Raw genomic sequence first — 15,042 nt, forward strand, 5'->3', positions numbered from 1 at the left:
ATACTTCCTAACCTATTTCAGACACTATGAGCTAGTTACTGTCTTATCCAATTTAACCACAAGTCAGCAAAAAGAGATTCACAGAGGCTATTCAAGGTGTTTTCACTTTAGTAGCTCCGCTAGTAGATCAGAATGGATTTTAATTTCCAGGAAAGGGAGCTAAAAGTAATTAGAAAATATTAAATTCTTCATCTAATACTGCTGCAGCCAGGAAAAGGACATATGTCTGCTTAAGAATGACAGAGAATTTTGTTTCACCCAGCAAAAGAGATTTTGCATAGGAGGTATGCTTATTGTCCAGAAAGGGGCAAAACACACCATAGGGAGATGTGCTGTGTAAGCCAAAGGACAATACTATCCCAAGGACAAACGTGTAGACAGCAGCCATAAATAAACTCAGGCTAGTCATCACAAAAACATGTTTCCTAAAAACCTCACTATGTGATAGTTTACCCCACTATTCCCAAGTACTTTGAGACACATGTTGGACCGTTTATTAAAGAAATACCATGAGGTGGTGTTTGCAGTAGAAAGAACAGTGACCCAGGCACCCTTTCCTTTCCCTTGTGTGACAAATCTTGTTTTTTAATTAAAATGGTTGTCAGGGTACAATTCTTGTTCCTATGTTTGTTATACCTGACCTAACAACATAATTCATAAAGACAAATAAAGCGTAAGAAATACAAAAAAGCAATACCATAATAAGAGATACACCCCACTGTCCTAAATTTACTTGAAAGTTATTGTTAATTTATGCTCATTCAAAAGGGTTATGAATTAATAAGATTCTGTAGCTAGAAATTTCTTTGATATAATACATGCCTTGCACTGATTCATTATCACAGAATAAGTCTTGGGCCAAATGCAATCAAAACATTCGTTTCTTTGCTTTGTTTTCCAATTAAGATCCATTGACAGGCCATAGTCATCGATCAGTTTTCCATACAAAAGTCACATCAGCTTTCCTGTCAGGTCAGGGGCCTGAAAGAAGACAATCTAATTTCTCTGTTCACACTTTACATTGCCAGGAGGGTCAACATTTTTGTGAAAGCAAAGATCTCCTCATTAAGCTCCTAGCACAAGGTTTTAATTTTACTTTCACTTCTCCAATGAAATTAGTCACCACACATGGTAGATTAACTGCTGCAGCTCATTTTCTTCAGACGCGCTTGAGTTTTCCCCTCAACATATGAATCAAGACATAATTATTCTGCCAGCTTTGCTGGCTGGAGTTATTAGTTTTCACATTCAACTACCTATCTGGTACAAATGGAGTGTGCTTACTATCTGTTCAGGATCACGGAGAGTAAGGATGGGAGACCTAGGGAAATTAGCGAATACTAGAGACCTAAGAAGAACTTCAAAAATTGATTACACTTAATATTTAAAAATATTTAAGTGGTCTGTAAAGGCTTGATAATTTAAGCTCTGCTCTATAAATGGTAAAAGCATACCTTGATTAGGTCTTGCAGTCAGTTACAAGCATAAAACAGCACGTCATATTGTAAAGAGCCATTTATTGCTGCTATTACAATCTCTCCTAGTTGATAAATGTTGATAATAGATTTCATAGATAAATTCTTTATAAAAAGTGCAGCCATAAAAGCTAATCACAGAATCTAGTGGAAACTCTCTGCCTTTGCATCAGGGTTTCTCTTGCTCTTTACCTTTCATCTTTTTTCTCCACAGTACCCCAATAAAATATGCCACCCCCACTTTCTGTTGCACTCTCCTGGGTGAGAGTGCAACCATTCTGTGTCCTACCGGTGTTTGGCAAAATCAAAAACGGATTAAGCTTTTCTACTATCAAACAGTTTTCATGCCACCCAAGAAAGCTTGTTATAGCTTATTTCTCTTCATTTAAAAAGACCAGTTGCCTCTGTCTCACTGTCAGAGTAATTTTAGTACTGAAGCTACTGTTCTGGCTAATTTTTCCAGCGCACAGGTAAAACTACAGCCACAAGAAAAGTAGCAGACTCCCCTCTCCTTGAAAATCTGACAGGCCAGGCATCAGAAGAAAGGAAGAAATAATTTCAGTCCTTGTCTCTGTGCATTTCCTCGGCACTTCTGCTTCAGAGTACAGGTTTCAGTTTGAGATGTGCTGGAGTGGTTGAAGTTGATCTGCAGTAGCTATGTGAGATGCTGTACGGGTGTTCCTGAAAAGATACAGAGTACCTATAGGGAAATAACAATCTCTTTTAGTCCCATTCATTCTTTCAAAATCAAGGAAGACCTCCCATGGTTACAAGGAGGCAAGATAGCAGTGGGTCAATTTGAAGCATGTTTGCCGCCAGAAACAATACTTTTTTCTTTTCGCCAATCCAAACCATCCACTTTTTACCAGTCATTTTGAGCAAGCAAGGCAAGCAAGGCTTTGAGTAAGAAGGCTTTCTTAAGCCTTCCATTTGCAAACTAGTCTCTTTGCAGAAGATGTCGCCTGGATTTCTCTTCTGTCAACACAAGGGGAAAATCTGAAAATGTGCATGTCTTTCTTTCACGCATACGTATCTTGGTGTCTGGTTTGGTTTCATTCAGGAATAAACAGCAACAATAAAATTTAAACAAAAATCAAGATATCAATCAGCAATGACACCACTACTACCATCTAGCAGATCTCTATTCTCTCCTCAACAGGCAATTCAATCAGTTCAATCTTCCTGTGACTAGGAATTTCAGTAGTAACATGACTCTTCTTGCATTTAGTCAGGTTTAGAAGGGTTGTAGAGAGATACTGAAAAAGTTAAGGATTTAGAACCATTCTTTTTATTAAAACCATATTAAAAACCAGTTATCTAGCTTTACTTTCCTCTCGGACCTTCCTTCACGCTAAGCACTTTCGATCCGTCTCTCTCTTTCTTTCTTTTTGGCTTGCAACATACTTGTACTGTCAAACTGAGCTACCTTTTGCAGTAAATTTCAGTTCCAATACTCAAGCACTTTTTATTGAAGTATCTTGTTTGCCCTGGTATAGTTATAGCTCTCTTGGGATTTATATTATGAAATATATTTTCATGGGTTTATAGCTGTGCAGTAAAAAATCTCACTGCACTGAAATTTGGCTTACAAGCATCAAAAAGACCTTTTTGCTAATATTTAAAAAGTTACATTGTAACATTTTAATGATTTTTTATATTTCTTGATCTTTACAAGCAAGTAATTCATCTTCACTCTAAGCTGAGTTATTTTTTGTACACTCTGTGGAAGAGAAAAAGATCTTATATTACTTATTCAAAATGTATTTTGCTTAAGGCTTTGATTTTAGAAACTTCTAACTCCACTCAGAGCAAAATGCTTTCTAACAGACCATTTCTTCCACCACTTTTCTTCCCATATTCCTGCACTTTAGAGCTCTCCCTTCCTCACTGCCTCCTACCCTGATCACTGCTCTGCAGCTCCAGGCTGTCCTCTTGGGGGAAGGCAGGAGTCAGAAAGCTTATTTGTTCCCATTTTGGGTACTCTCATCTCATCCTTGCTTTGTGATAGTACCATACAACTGTTCCCTGAAGCATAGTTCTGGCAGAGAGAGAGAGAGGCTATTCAGCAAGGATTTATTCCTTTAAACAAAATAACCATGATTAATGTACTGACAATTGCTTTGAGTACTAAGGTAAATAAATCTCAAAAGCCAACTAAAGCCTGATATCCCCTTTCCCAAAATATCTTATTGTTTACAGCACCCAAGTCCAAGATTATCTAACCTCTGAGACATTTCTACTTGGCACATAAGAAGTCCTATTGCTTCTACCTTGACAGTAGAAGTCCTGTTGAAGAAAAATGCAAAAAAAAATAATAATAGAAAAAAAAATGTAAAAGGCCAGAATACATAAATAGTATAGCATAATAAATCCTGAGTTTGTCCCAGGAATGAGATGTCTTGAAAAGGTAGAACCACCTCCTCATGTGGGTTATTATATTATGTTACATCTTGTCATGTAGCAAGTCTTTGCATTCAGAGATCTGGTTCATTGTGAGAATGAGTTCAGGGATAAGTATGAGTTGAGCTAGTGTTTATAATATACTTGGTTTCCTTCTACTGAATCTAAAACTTACATTCAAATCAGCCTAACCAGAGAAAAATAGTCTGTGTGCATTAACTGTCCATGGATTTAAAACAAACTTAAAACAATTCTGTTTTAAAATCTATTTCAACATGTCTGTATACAAACAAGAATTATGGACATCTGAGAATAATTGGTGCCATGTAAAGACACCTGAATACTTGAGTACTTTGAGGATACAAAATGTTAAAAACCCTCTGAGTAAATTTATCTGACATATAATACATTCAACTTAACAGCATTCATTAATGTTACTTTCATTTACCAATAAAATGTGGAAAGGTATGCCAGAAATTATTGGCACATTTGAAATCACTACTTTGGACAATTTGGACAAGTGGTTCTTGAATCAGAAAAAAAAAAAAAAAAAAAAAAAGAAGAAAGAAATTCAGTAGTAATAGTCAGTTTAAGCTCAGGCTCATATCTCTCCACTTTCCTCTTCCACCTACAAACTACATTTCCAATGGTTAAAGATCAAGATGCTCACATGAGGCCAACCAGCTGCTAGCTAAAAACAAATTTTAAAGTATAACATGATCACAAAGTGCTAGATTTCAGTGGGAACCACAAGATAAATCTGAAGAGAATACAAAGCAGCCTGTGAAGGAGAGTAATGAATCCTTCCCATTTTGTTCTCACCTTGATATCTGGCATGCTGTAGTCTCAGCCACCCACACACTTGTTACTAATGAGCAGCTCATACTCTGTATTTACAGAGTTTGAATGACAAGCTGCCTTTAATGAGACCTATTTTTAAAGGAGAACAGTACCTGAGACTGTAGGTTCGTGAGCTTGGGAGGAGGAGGTCAGCAGCAGGGCCAGCAAAAAGAGTTGCTATTCTCAAGAACGTGTCCACTGGCTGTCCCCCACTCCCTGCAGCACACCTAGTTGCTGAGACAAGCTGTGAACAGGATCAGGATATTCCTGTGGATTAAAAACACAAATTTCCCAAGTAAAAGTGGATATTTGCCCTTGAATATCTCCGTGGTTCAGGTAACACTGCTTGCCCACAGACACCTCTGCCAGCAGAGTGGAGGGGCCAGCATGCAGACCAGTGCTCTGGGTAGCAAAGGAGGTGGAATATCCAGGTCATCATCACAGGCACTTAGGCAGCACACCGCACTTTCCTATAGATTGCAGCACCATAACTGCAAGGCAATACAGCTTCAAGCCATTACCAAAAAAGCCATAAGCTTCAAAGTGCTTCAAGTCATTTCTGAACCTGGGATCCTTAAAGGAAGACCAGAAGTGACCTTCTCCAGCAAACAGACCTTCATTATTAAATGAAAATTAAAAAGAGGTCACAGAAAGAAAATAGCAAAGAAAGTAGATACAACAGGTAAGAGGGGAAAAAATAAATAGTAAATGGATAACAGGTTTCAAATTCAGTCACCTCTGTCTAGCAAAAGAGTATTTACACTTGAGTAGATGGTAACACAAAGATGATGATTCTCATACTGTAGTCTTTAATAGTTTGCTCACCCTGAAATGGCTGGGATTGACAGGGATAAAGGCACAACTTTGCTGCTCCTTTGCTTTGTAGTGTGCTCTAGTTATTTACACGTGCTCCAGCTTGGCACAAAATGCCTGAGACTCAGGATGACAGCATCACAGACTTGCTTACAAAGGCATATGCAAGTCCAAGAGCTCTACTTTTTAATTTTGTATGTCTTGCCACTTTGTGTAATATCTAAAGAATGAATGAGTTATTAATTTTTTAAGATATTTTGTGATAGCATCCACATCTCATCTCTCAGTCTACATGTTCTTGTCATTAAGGCTTTCTAAAGTATATGTTACTGTATACACTAAAGACACTCAACACACTGCACCCACTTCTGCTTGTCTTACTCCACAGAACCCACAATCTCTCAATCTCTCCTGACAAAAGTTTAGGTCCCTTGAGTGACCACTCATATAATTAGTACTCTAAAGATGCATACATATATAAATACATACCTTTTCCAGAGAGCTGCATCACAGGATTTCCAAGTTTAAAAACCATTTTTACTTCTATGTGAGTTTTATTCCATTTTTCTATGTGAATTCTATTCCATTTTTTACATTTTATTTTTTAACCAAAAAAAAAAAAAAAAAAAAAAGACGGAGGAGAGGCAAAGCAAACAAAGTACTTACTGCTCAGGCATTCAATAAAACTCAGCAGAAAACTCATACTCTGACACATTTTTCCTGGTCTCATCTCTGTAAAACTGTACCCAGTAAAATAAAGATTGTTGAACCCTTCTCACACTGGACCCTGTTCTCAGCTTCTTAAAGCTTTGAGATGAATATTCTCTGTATGTGTCTTCCTCAAGATGTTTTTTTATTATTTTTTTTTCATGTTTAAGCAACTTTTTTTTTCTGTGAACAAAGATTAAAAAGAAATATATTCATAGAATCATAGAATCATAGAAAAATTAAGGTTGGAAAAGACCTTCAAGATCATCCAGTCCAACAATTCCCCTACCACCAATGTCACCCGCTAAACCATGTCCCTAAGCACCACGTCCAACTTTTCATTCAACACCTTCAGAGACAGTGACTCGACCACCTCCCTGGGCAAACCGTTCCAATGCCTGATCACTCTTTCTGAGAAGAAATGTCCTAATTGTTTTAATTGTTGAAGGGTAGTGTTCTTTGTTCAATTCTTTGTTTTAATTGTTGAAGAGTAGGAGCATGACATTTCCATTTTTCCACTCACCAGGGACATTGCCCGAATGCCAAGACTTTTCAGCTATGATGGAGAAAGGCTTGGCAACTACATTAGCCAGTTCCCTCAGGACCCTGGGGGAAGACCTGTCATCAGGTCCCATAGACTTATACCTGTTTAGATTCATCAGGTGGTCTCAAAAGTGCTCTTCACTTACAGTGGGTGGGATTCCCCAGCCTCCGTCTACAGGTTCAGGGAAAAGAAAGAAGCCCGTGCAGGAAGCTCATCTACCAGTGTAGACAGAGACAAAGAAGTTACTGAGTAACTCAGCCTTCTCCATATCTGTCGTTACTCAACTCCTAATGAGATCATTAAAGGCACTGGCCTGTCCTAATCTTATTAACACATATAACTTCTTGTTAAATAGAATGTGTTCAGACAGGCAATACACAGACCAATGAACATAGCTTTTGCAAGTACATATTATATTATATAAAAGATATATATTATCTTTTATATTATATTAATATAAATAATAACATATATATATAATAACATATATATATTTAACATATAAATAATAACATATTATATTATATAAAAGACATGAAACCAACCCATGGCTAGTGCTCAAATGTACCTCCTGTAAGTGGGCTCCTCCCAGCACTGGAAGTTGGGCATGTTTGCAGGTTCAGAGCTGACATTTTCTCCTAGGGCCAAGCACTCAGCCACTGATCATTCAGGCTTTGCTTGGAAATTTACAGTGTTGGTAGGCATAACAACCCTGTACACAGCCTGAACAGAGAAGAAAAAAATTGCATATCAGATGTATAATTTCTCTTCCTTCCTCTACCTCTTCAATGTTTCTGCCTACAAGAAATCTTAAGAATAAACTTTCTTTGACATTCCTGAAAAATTAGGGCAATTACACCAGGGACATGTGACTGGATTCTGATGTCAAAAAGTTACTATGGGATTAAGTTCCCTGATATTTCTGAAGTGAAATTAACACAGATTTAATAGAAGCAATGTGTTACCTGGGACCTGAAAGCCTATTTCCGGTGTGTACTACAAGCCTCAGCTCTGCAGTGTTTAAGAGAAGCATGGCTACTTTTTATTTGTTTTGACAATTTCAGTCTGCTTTTAAGGAAAAAAAAAAAATGATTTCTTCCCAGTTCATATCCTCATATACATTCATAATTTATGCTCTGTTGACTGAGAGAAAAAGAACAAACATATTAAAGTTTGATATCTTTTCTCCAACTGGGAGGAAACATTTCACAACAGAATTCTCATTGCTTAGCACATCTCCACATTTACTTGCCCTTGCTGTATTAAATATTGCTTCTCTTCTTCAAGAACTGAGGAATAGCTTTTTTGACAGCATTTTGATGAAATGTTCTAAGTACTGAAGCATAACTCTATTTTCTGCACTCATTCTGAACTTACTTTAACTGTTCACTGCTGTTTTAACTGAAAATATTAAGCTTTAGCTTTTGTTCCTACAAGACCTAGTGCTCTGCAGGGAAACATCTGACAGTATTACACAAAGAAGTCTGTTTTGCAAATATTGGACAGCAATGCTTTTCTTTCACATAGTTTTATTTTGGGCCAAATAACTTTATTATATAGTAAGAGTATGGTATTCAGAGAATAACACAGAAATAAAAGCACAGCAATGGATTAGATAATTTCAAAGACCAAAAGGTTTTTTTAAAAAACATTGTTTTCTTCTTCATAATTATGATGTACCTTGCCTGTTAGTGATTCAGACTTCATGTTTTCCCAGGATGTCTGAGTTTCACATGAGTGAAACCAAGTAACATGATGATATATGTCCACCTAACCATATCTTCTTTGTTTAATCCCATTTTATAATGTCTTCAAATGAATCAAAAGAATGTAAGGAAAGTAGGGTAAAAAACACTGTACAAACAGAATATATTAGCCCCAACACTGAAAAAATACAGAACTTAAAACACAGTCAATAAACAGAAATCCTGGAAAAATCAGATCCTGCTCTGAGATATAAATAACTGTTTCAAGTACTGGATTAGTCCTCACCTTCCACTTTTACAGTGCCTTATCATATTTCACCATTATCATAAAACACTTGTGCCTAGGGATTTTCAGGATTAAGCCCCTGGAATACAGATTTATTGTAGTTTTGTCCTATCTTTGAACTATTACATTCCCCTTCCTGCCATTACACTCTTGTATTTTGCATTTGAATATCTTTATTTTTTAAGTACCTGGTGCATGTGCAAGCCATCAACTGCTATCTCCACTGACAGAATACAAACAGTAACAGGTTTGCATTTTTTACTCTGCTTACAACAAAAGATCTGATTTTATTTTTTATCAAGACAGCAATTACTATGATTGCATATGGGTTTAATTTATCTCCTTAAACAAGTTTTACAGTTACCCAGAGCATAATATCATTAAAAATTTTATGCAGCTGAGATCTATCATGAGGGAGTAAGAAATACTTGAAAGCTAGATTTATGAACTACAGGTAATGAATGTTGCTGGATCGTGGAGCATTCCTACTGCAATCACAAGTAGCTCTTGTCAAGGAAGCCAGAGATTCCCAATAAGGGTTAAGCACCTTCAGCTTTAGGAGACACCACATTGGGCTGGCAGGTTTCTCCACTTCGGAGGGAGCTTCCAAAAACTACAACCTGCCTTTTCCAATCTACATAGGTACTAGGTTCAGGTTCTGATGAGTCCCTGGACAGATGCCATTCATCATCCCCAGTACCATGTCCAAAGCTGCAGGTCTACAAGTCAAGAGGGAAGTCAAGAGCTCTCAGCCTTCCCCAGCTTAACAAGGATCTCCAATTTTCCTTCCCACCTTGCATTGCATGGCTTTCATCTCTGCAAACTTCAGCTAAAATGCTGTCACTCCCCTCTTCATCTAGAAACAACTGCTTGCTATGGCACCAGAGAGCTAAGAGGTAGAAGAGCCATGAGAAGGAAAGCTGCTCCCCACCACCACCCTTAGGGACCCTTTCCCCAGGCAGACTGACCCATACACAGTGCACTGCCTTACAGGTGCTACAGGGAATGTGAAACAGACCTGAGGGAAATGGAGAGCATGGAGTGCTTCTGTTTAACCTTTTCTTAGAGCATAAATACAAGGAGTGATTTAACAAGAATGAAGGATGAGAAATTACTAAAAGACAGATTAGGCAGGTTTGGATTACTTTCTGCTACAAGAAACCAGTACTAATAGTTTATTATCTCTCTTCTGCATAATCCAAGTATTCACTTCCAGACTGAACCTTCCATTAACAGTGAAGCGTCTTAGTAATACAAACATTTATTTTTGTTCTTGAATTACAGTAGTCAGAGAGACCAAGCCAACTGAAAAACTATGCACAGTGAGAAGACAATGTTTTTGAACAAAGACTTACCAGAATTACATCAGAAAAAAAAATATATATGTGTGTGTGGAAGATTTAAATATCAGTTATACTACAAGTGTATTATTTATTATTGAACCATGTGTCAACAAAAAATCCTTGATGTTATTAAGAATAACTGATTCCTACTGCTTAAATATCATATGTAGAATATCCAAAGCTGCAGAAGTCAGGAGTACAGACAGACTGGCCATTCAGAAATAGTTGGCCACTCTAACCCTGTGGTCTAGGAAGCACTATCTCGACTTCTTCTTCTGTAAACACTTAAATAAATCTGGTTGAAGATAAATGAATCTGGTGAACTAAATTATCTTAGAAACTGATTTATTTATTGGGAACAAAACATTGCCCTCTGAAACCTTCATTAAAAATCATTTAACTGTGACTAATGTTAGCATATAGATATGTATGATTTTAAGCCTTACTAAGTAGGAGTCTGACAAATCATTACTGCATGTCTTCTCAGTGTCTCTCAGTAAGGCATATTTGGAAAAACACTAAACTAAATGAGGTCCTGCCTCTCTTGAAGTCTTCAACATTTTCTATGACAAATGCAAAACCCATTTAGAAACATGCAAAACAATTAAATGTGCAACAGGAAACAAAGATAAACCTCACAGGAAAAGCAGAAATATGGTATTTTACACAGACTTATGCAGTAGTTTCATGGACTGGTTTCTCTGTCACATCATTTCCTAGACAATGCAGGTAGGTAGATGGATTTTGCAGATTTAGGAAATTTGAAATGTGTCACAGTAAAGAAACATGTGGGTTTTCTTTTTTCCTTTTATTTTTATTAGTTTTGTGACAGCACAAATTATCATTCCCATATAGCATGTAAGCGTGCTTGACTTCCAGCACATGAAAAATGAAAATTCCAGATATGATCCTGTGGTATGAATTACCATGAAACAGGACCATATCTAGATCAAGAAAAAAGGCATTTCTTAGGCAGGAATTTTTAGAGAAAAAGAGAGAAAGGCCAATGAAATTCCAAGCCAAGTTTGACCATTTACAACTTCAGAAGTTTTATAAGAATGTAAGAACCCTTCTGTCACACAAACACAAAAAACGCAACTGCAGATGCCAACTCACTTCTGTGAGTTTGAAAGCATTCTTCAAGAGACTCCACACTTTTGCCTGTAAAGTTTTCAGTCGAAATTCTGCTCTGTTCAGCATATCCTTCTATGCTTCATACTGTAACCAGTATATTGTGCTGTAGAGCGTATTTATTCATGAGTTACAAACCATTTTGTATGCCAACATTCTTTTGCACCACCATTCAGTATTTAAACAAATAAGAAAAGCTGCTACAGAAATAATTACCTCTCAAACAAGTCAAATATGGTTTCAAATTTCCTGATTTTTTTCACCCTCCTCTTGCAGGATCACAACAACAGCTGCTTGCATGATGGATCTACGCAGATATCCTCTGGACGAACAAAATTGCACACTAGAAATTGAAAGTTGTAAGTTATTGGAGGGAGAGGGTTGGCTAAATAACACCGGTGGATTGAAAGGCAGTCATGGGTTAAACAAAGCAGGTGTAAGTTGTTCAACTATTGCACATCCAGTGAGCATGCACACTGAACATATCTTTCTATAGAGCATACATGTAAGCTAAAATATGTTTATTTCACAATATTTTGTTGATCCAAACTTGCATGATGTCTTTCAAAACCTCTTGCTGAGTGAGGAAGAGAGTACTTCTTGACGATCAGATCAGAGGACAACAGCAGAGCACTGCCGATCTTCAATACCTACTCACTGCTTCACCTCAGTGCAGTCATCTGTAATATCAAGATTAACAACTGCCACACTTGGTGTTGGGAGAATTGATCAATTACTCTTATCAAAATGCTTGGAAGTTATAAAAGGAAACAACTTAATCCTTCAGCACTAAGGTTAATAAGAGCTTTGCCATTGTCTTCCATGAGAGTAAGATCAAGTCATGCATAAATCAATAATTTATTTGGAAGTGCAGCCCCCAAAATAAAACTACAGATTTTTTTTTTTATCCATTGAATATACATTAATGTTATATATCTCAACATATCTGTGAGGTGGCTATTGTCAGGCACTGAGAAAAGCATATAGTTGGTCTAGAGCACTTATTAGGCAAGATGGGCTGTCAGCCTATTGTTTATATCTGTTTATAATTTTTAGTTGATAGCACCAGTAAGGTATCTTACTTAAAGCATTTAAATGGGCACGTATCTACATATGGGCTCTCCATACTCAAGTAATTTGTTTCTTTGTAAGTAGATAATCAATATCGGCCTTAATATAATCAGTAGAGCAGCAGCTTTTGATTTAGATTTTAAATTGTTTGGTAAGAAACTTGAAATGTTTCCCCAAGAGTTATTTCCTTTTGCTGTTTTTCCAAGCATATCATTTTAGAGGGATTTTAGAAATTCTGTGCCAGGTTGAGAACAAATTTTTTATTCCACCAGCAAAAGATTACAATCAAGTAAACATTTCAAGCATGTTTAATGAAAATTATTCTTTTCCAGAGAGAAGCACTGTCTGAACAGAATCAGTTCACTTATTTCTTTAGAAATTCAAAAGAGCATCTATTATTTTTAGGACAGTAGTGTTTTGGCTCTGCAGGCAGACATATCAGAAAGAGAAGCAGGGAGGCAATGTTGTCAAAGTTCCCATGAAGCACATCAGTAGCTGCAGTCACAAGTCACCACAGTTACATATGCTCTGTTCTCCATGCAATATGAGCATGGAAGTCTCTGGAAGAACATAGTTGTTGTGCACCATAGTTAACTCCCCACAAGAGACAGTAGCAGAGCAAGCTGGGCAAGTTACTGAGCTTGTAGTGAATAAGACAAACCTACATGAACCTTCCCTATACATCTGCTTTTAGTTAGCACTGTCCATATCTACATCACTCTGAGTTTACTGAGGCACCACAAACCCACAGACCTGTATATGACCTTTTATACAAACATTTTCTCCTCTTCTCTGGGAAGCAGTCAGTAGCCAGACATTAACTTCCCTGTCCAGTGCTGCCCATCACCCTACTGTTCTCCCCAGTTACCTTCTGCTGGAGCAAAACTCTGGCTGAACTTCATAATCCACCACATACAGAGCTGCTCATTAAGCTACATGTTTGTCATGCTTGTCCTTGGGCTTGGCAGTTCACTGCCCTTTTTGGCACAGAACAATTTTGTTGTTGCTTGCTGCTGCTTGGCTCATCTTCCAGCTTAAATTTAATAGGGCATGCAATTAATGCATTTGGAAAATAAGTCATTTCTCAATTTTCAAAATAAAGTGCATAACACATCTCTTCAGTAGAGTTTCTAGCTGATCAGCTGAGGAAATGGATATATACGGTACCACAGATATCAAATTGGTGGCTTTCTACTGAAGTCACTTTCATACTGAATTCATACCTGAATTTATTTGCTGGAAGACAGTTGATTTGAAGTTTCCAGTCCAATTGTGACTAAAGCTTATCAAAGTACATGAGCATTTATCAACCATCAGCCCAAATAACTGTAAAAGTCTGGGTCATACCTCTCTATTCACAAGCTTTCACATAAATGAACTTTTGTAGGGATGAATGCTCAGTGGGAAGGGGCTTGATACTATCATTGAGACTTCATCAAAAATCAAGGCTAGCATCAGATCAAATAGGCAATTAAAATGCTAACACAATCAGAGATGAGCGCATACCACATCACTCATGGGGCCAGTCACACATCTCCAAAAGAAAATTGCTTTTCAGACATTCTGAACACTATGGAATAAATGATTCAAGCCTCCAAAGGCATATACGTTGATATGTTAATACTTGTTGAGCCAATTCAAAGAAATCAACAAAATCATGATTCTTAATTTACCACCAGGTCAAAATTTGTATAATGTGTTACTTCTAATGAGTATAGTTCTACTAACAAATGAATGATTGCACAAAAGCAGAGGCATGCATAACTGCTACTAAAATTCTGGTGTTTTATATGCCAGGAACCCTGTAATCTTTGACAATTCACCACCAAAAATATGTCTTTCTAATGCACTCCCAGCTTTTCTCCTATGCATCTCTAAAACTCTTGAAAATTATTGATGATGTACTTGGAAGAAGAACATTCTAGACACAGTTCTGAAGACCAGGATGCCTCATTCTCAGGCTTTTAAGCAGTAGAAAACCTGTCATCCTGAGTACTCTGCACTTAGTAGTCCCCATTAATCGCCTTGAAAGCTACCAGGGGGCAGGATGGATATGAATTAAAAGGTAATAGCCATGACCACTGCCTTTCTGTTAGTGCCACACACACCAGACATGTGACATTTTCTTCCACAAGAGAACCAATTTATGAGATCCTGATTCTCAACCTCTCACTCCAGTTCCTGCATTCCACTGCAGCTATTCAGCTTTTTATTGTGCCACTATATAAATCTTTGCAGAGCTAGGATGAAAATAAAATTGTTAATATTTTATTGGTTAAAATATATATATATCTTTTTGAAGTAAAGTCTTATACACCTCAGGTTTGAGAGAGACAAGAATTAAAATAAGCCGTCCTTAAATAAAAGGGCTAGAGAAGGCAGTGCCATAATCACTGAGCTATCCTGGATCTGCCTGTGTAGGAGTGAGAAGCATCTCTTATCAATAGACAGATACTGTGCACCATGTACACTCCCAAACCATCTCCAAAGCACTGGAAAGTGGTTTTGGTCATCTTTATATTGTGTTTATACTCTTTATATGCTTAACCCACAAGGCACCAGGTTCCAGAGCAGTGAAGAGGTATCATCTATGTTGCAATTGCCACCAACTTTCTTCTTCTGCTACCTACAGTCTTGTTGGTTTCAGCAGGAATTTAATAAGGCTAACACTGACCTTTTTTAAATTCTGACTTTACTTCTTAACAACATTTTTTTCCTGAGTGCT

At 37.2% G+C, this 15,042-nt stretch overlaps 1 protein-coding gene and 1 long non-coding RNA gene across 4 annotated transcripts in view; one reads left to right on the forward strand and one right to left on the reverse strand.

Annotated features, from left to right (window-relative positions):
* Window positions 1-15,042, forward strand: part of GABRB1 (gamma-aminobutyric acid type A receptor subunit beta1) — a gene marked incomplete at its 5' end in the record, with an annotated part of 131,256 nt that overhangs the window by 87,550 nt on the left and 28,664 nt on the right. For all 3 annotated transcript variants that reach the window (XM_084519045.1, XM_084519044.1, XM_084519046.1), the window contains one exon: window positions 11,523-11,605. In XM_084519045.1, the coding sequence (XP_084375171.1) occupies window positions 11,523-11,605 (83 nt within the window). The remainder of the gene's footprint in view (window positions 1-11,522; window positions 11,606-15,042) is intronic.
* LOC311436686 lies at window positions 1,501-4,783 on the reverse strand. Its single transcript, XR_014693029.1, has 2 exons — window positions 4,698-4,783; window positions 1,501-2,175 (listed from the first exon to the last, which is right to left on the reverse strand). It is a non-coding gene; the product is annotated as an uncharacterized lncRNA (long non-coding RNA).

The sequence above is a fragment of the Aythya ferina genome (genome assembly GCF_964211825.1).
Source record: "Aythya ferina genome assembly, chromosome: 4".
NCBI lineage: Eukaryota > Metazoa > Chordata > Aves > Anseriformes > Anatidae > Aythya > Aythya ferina.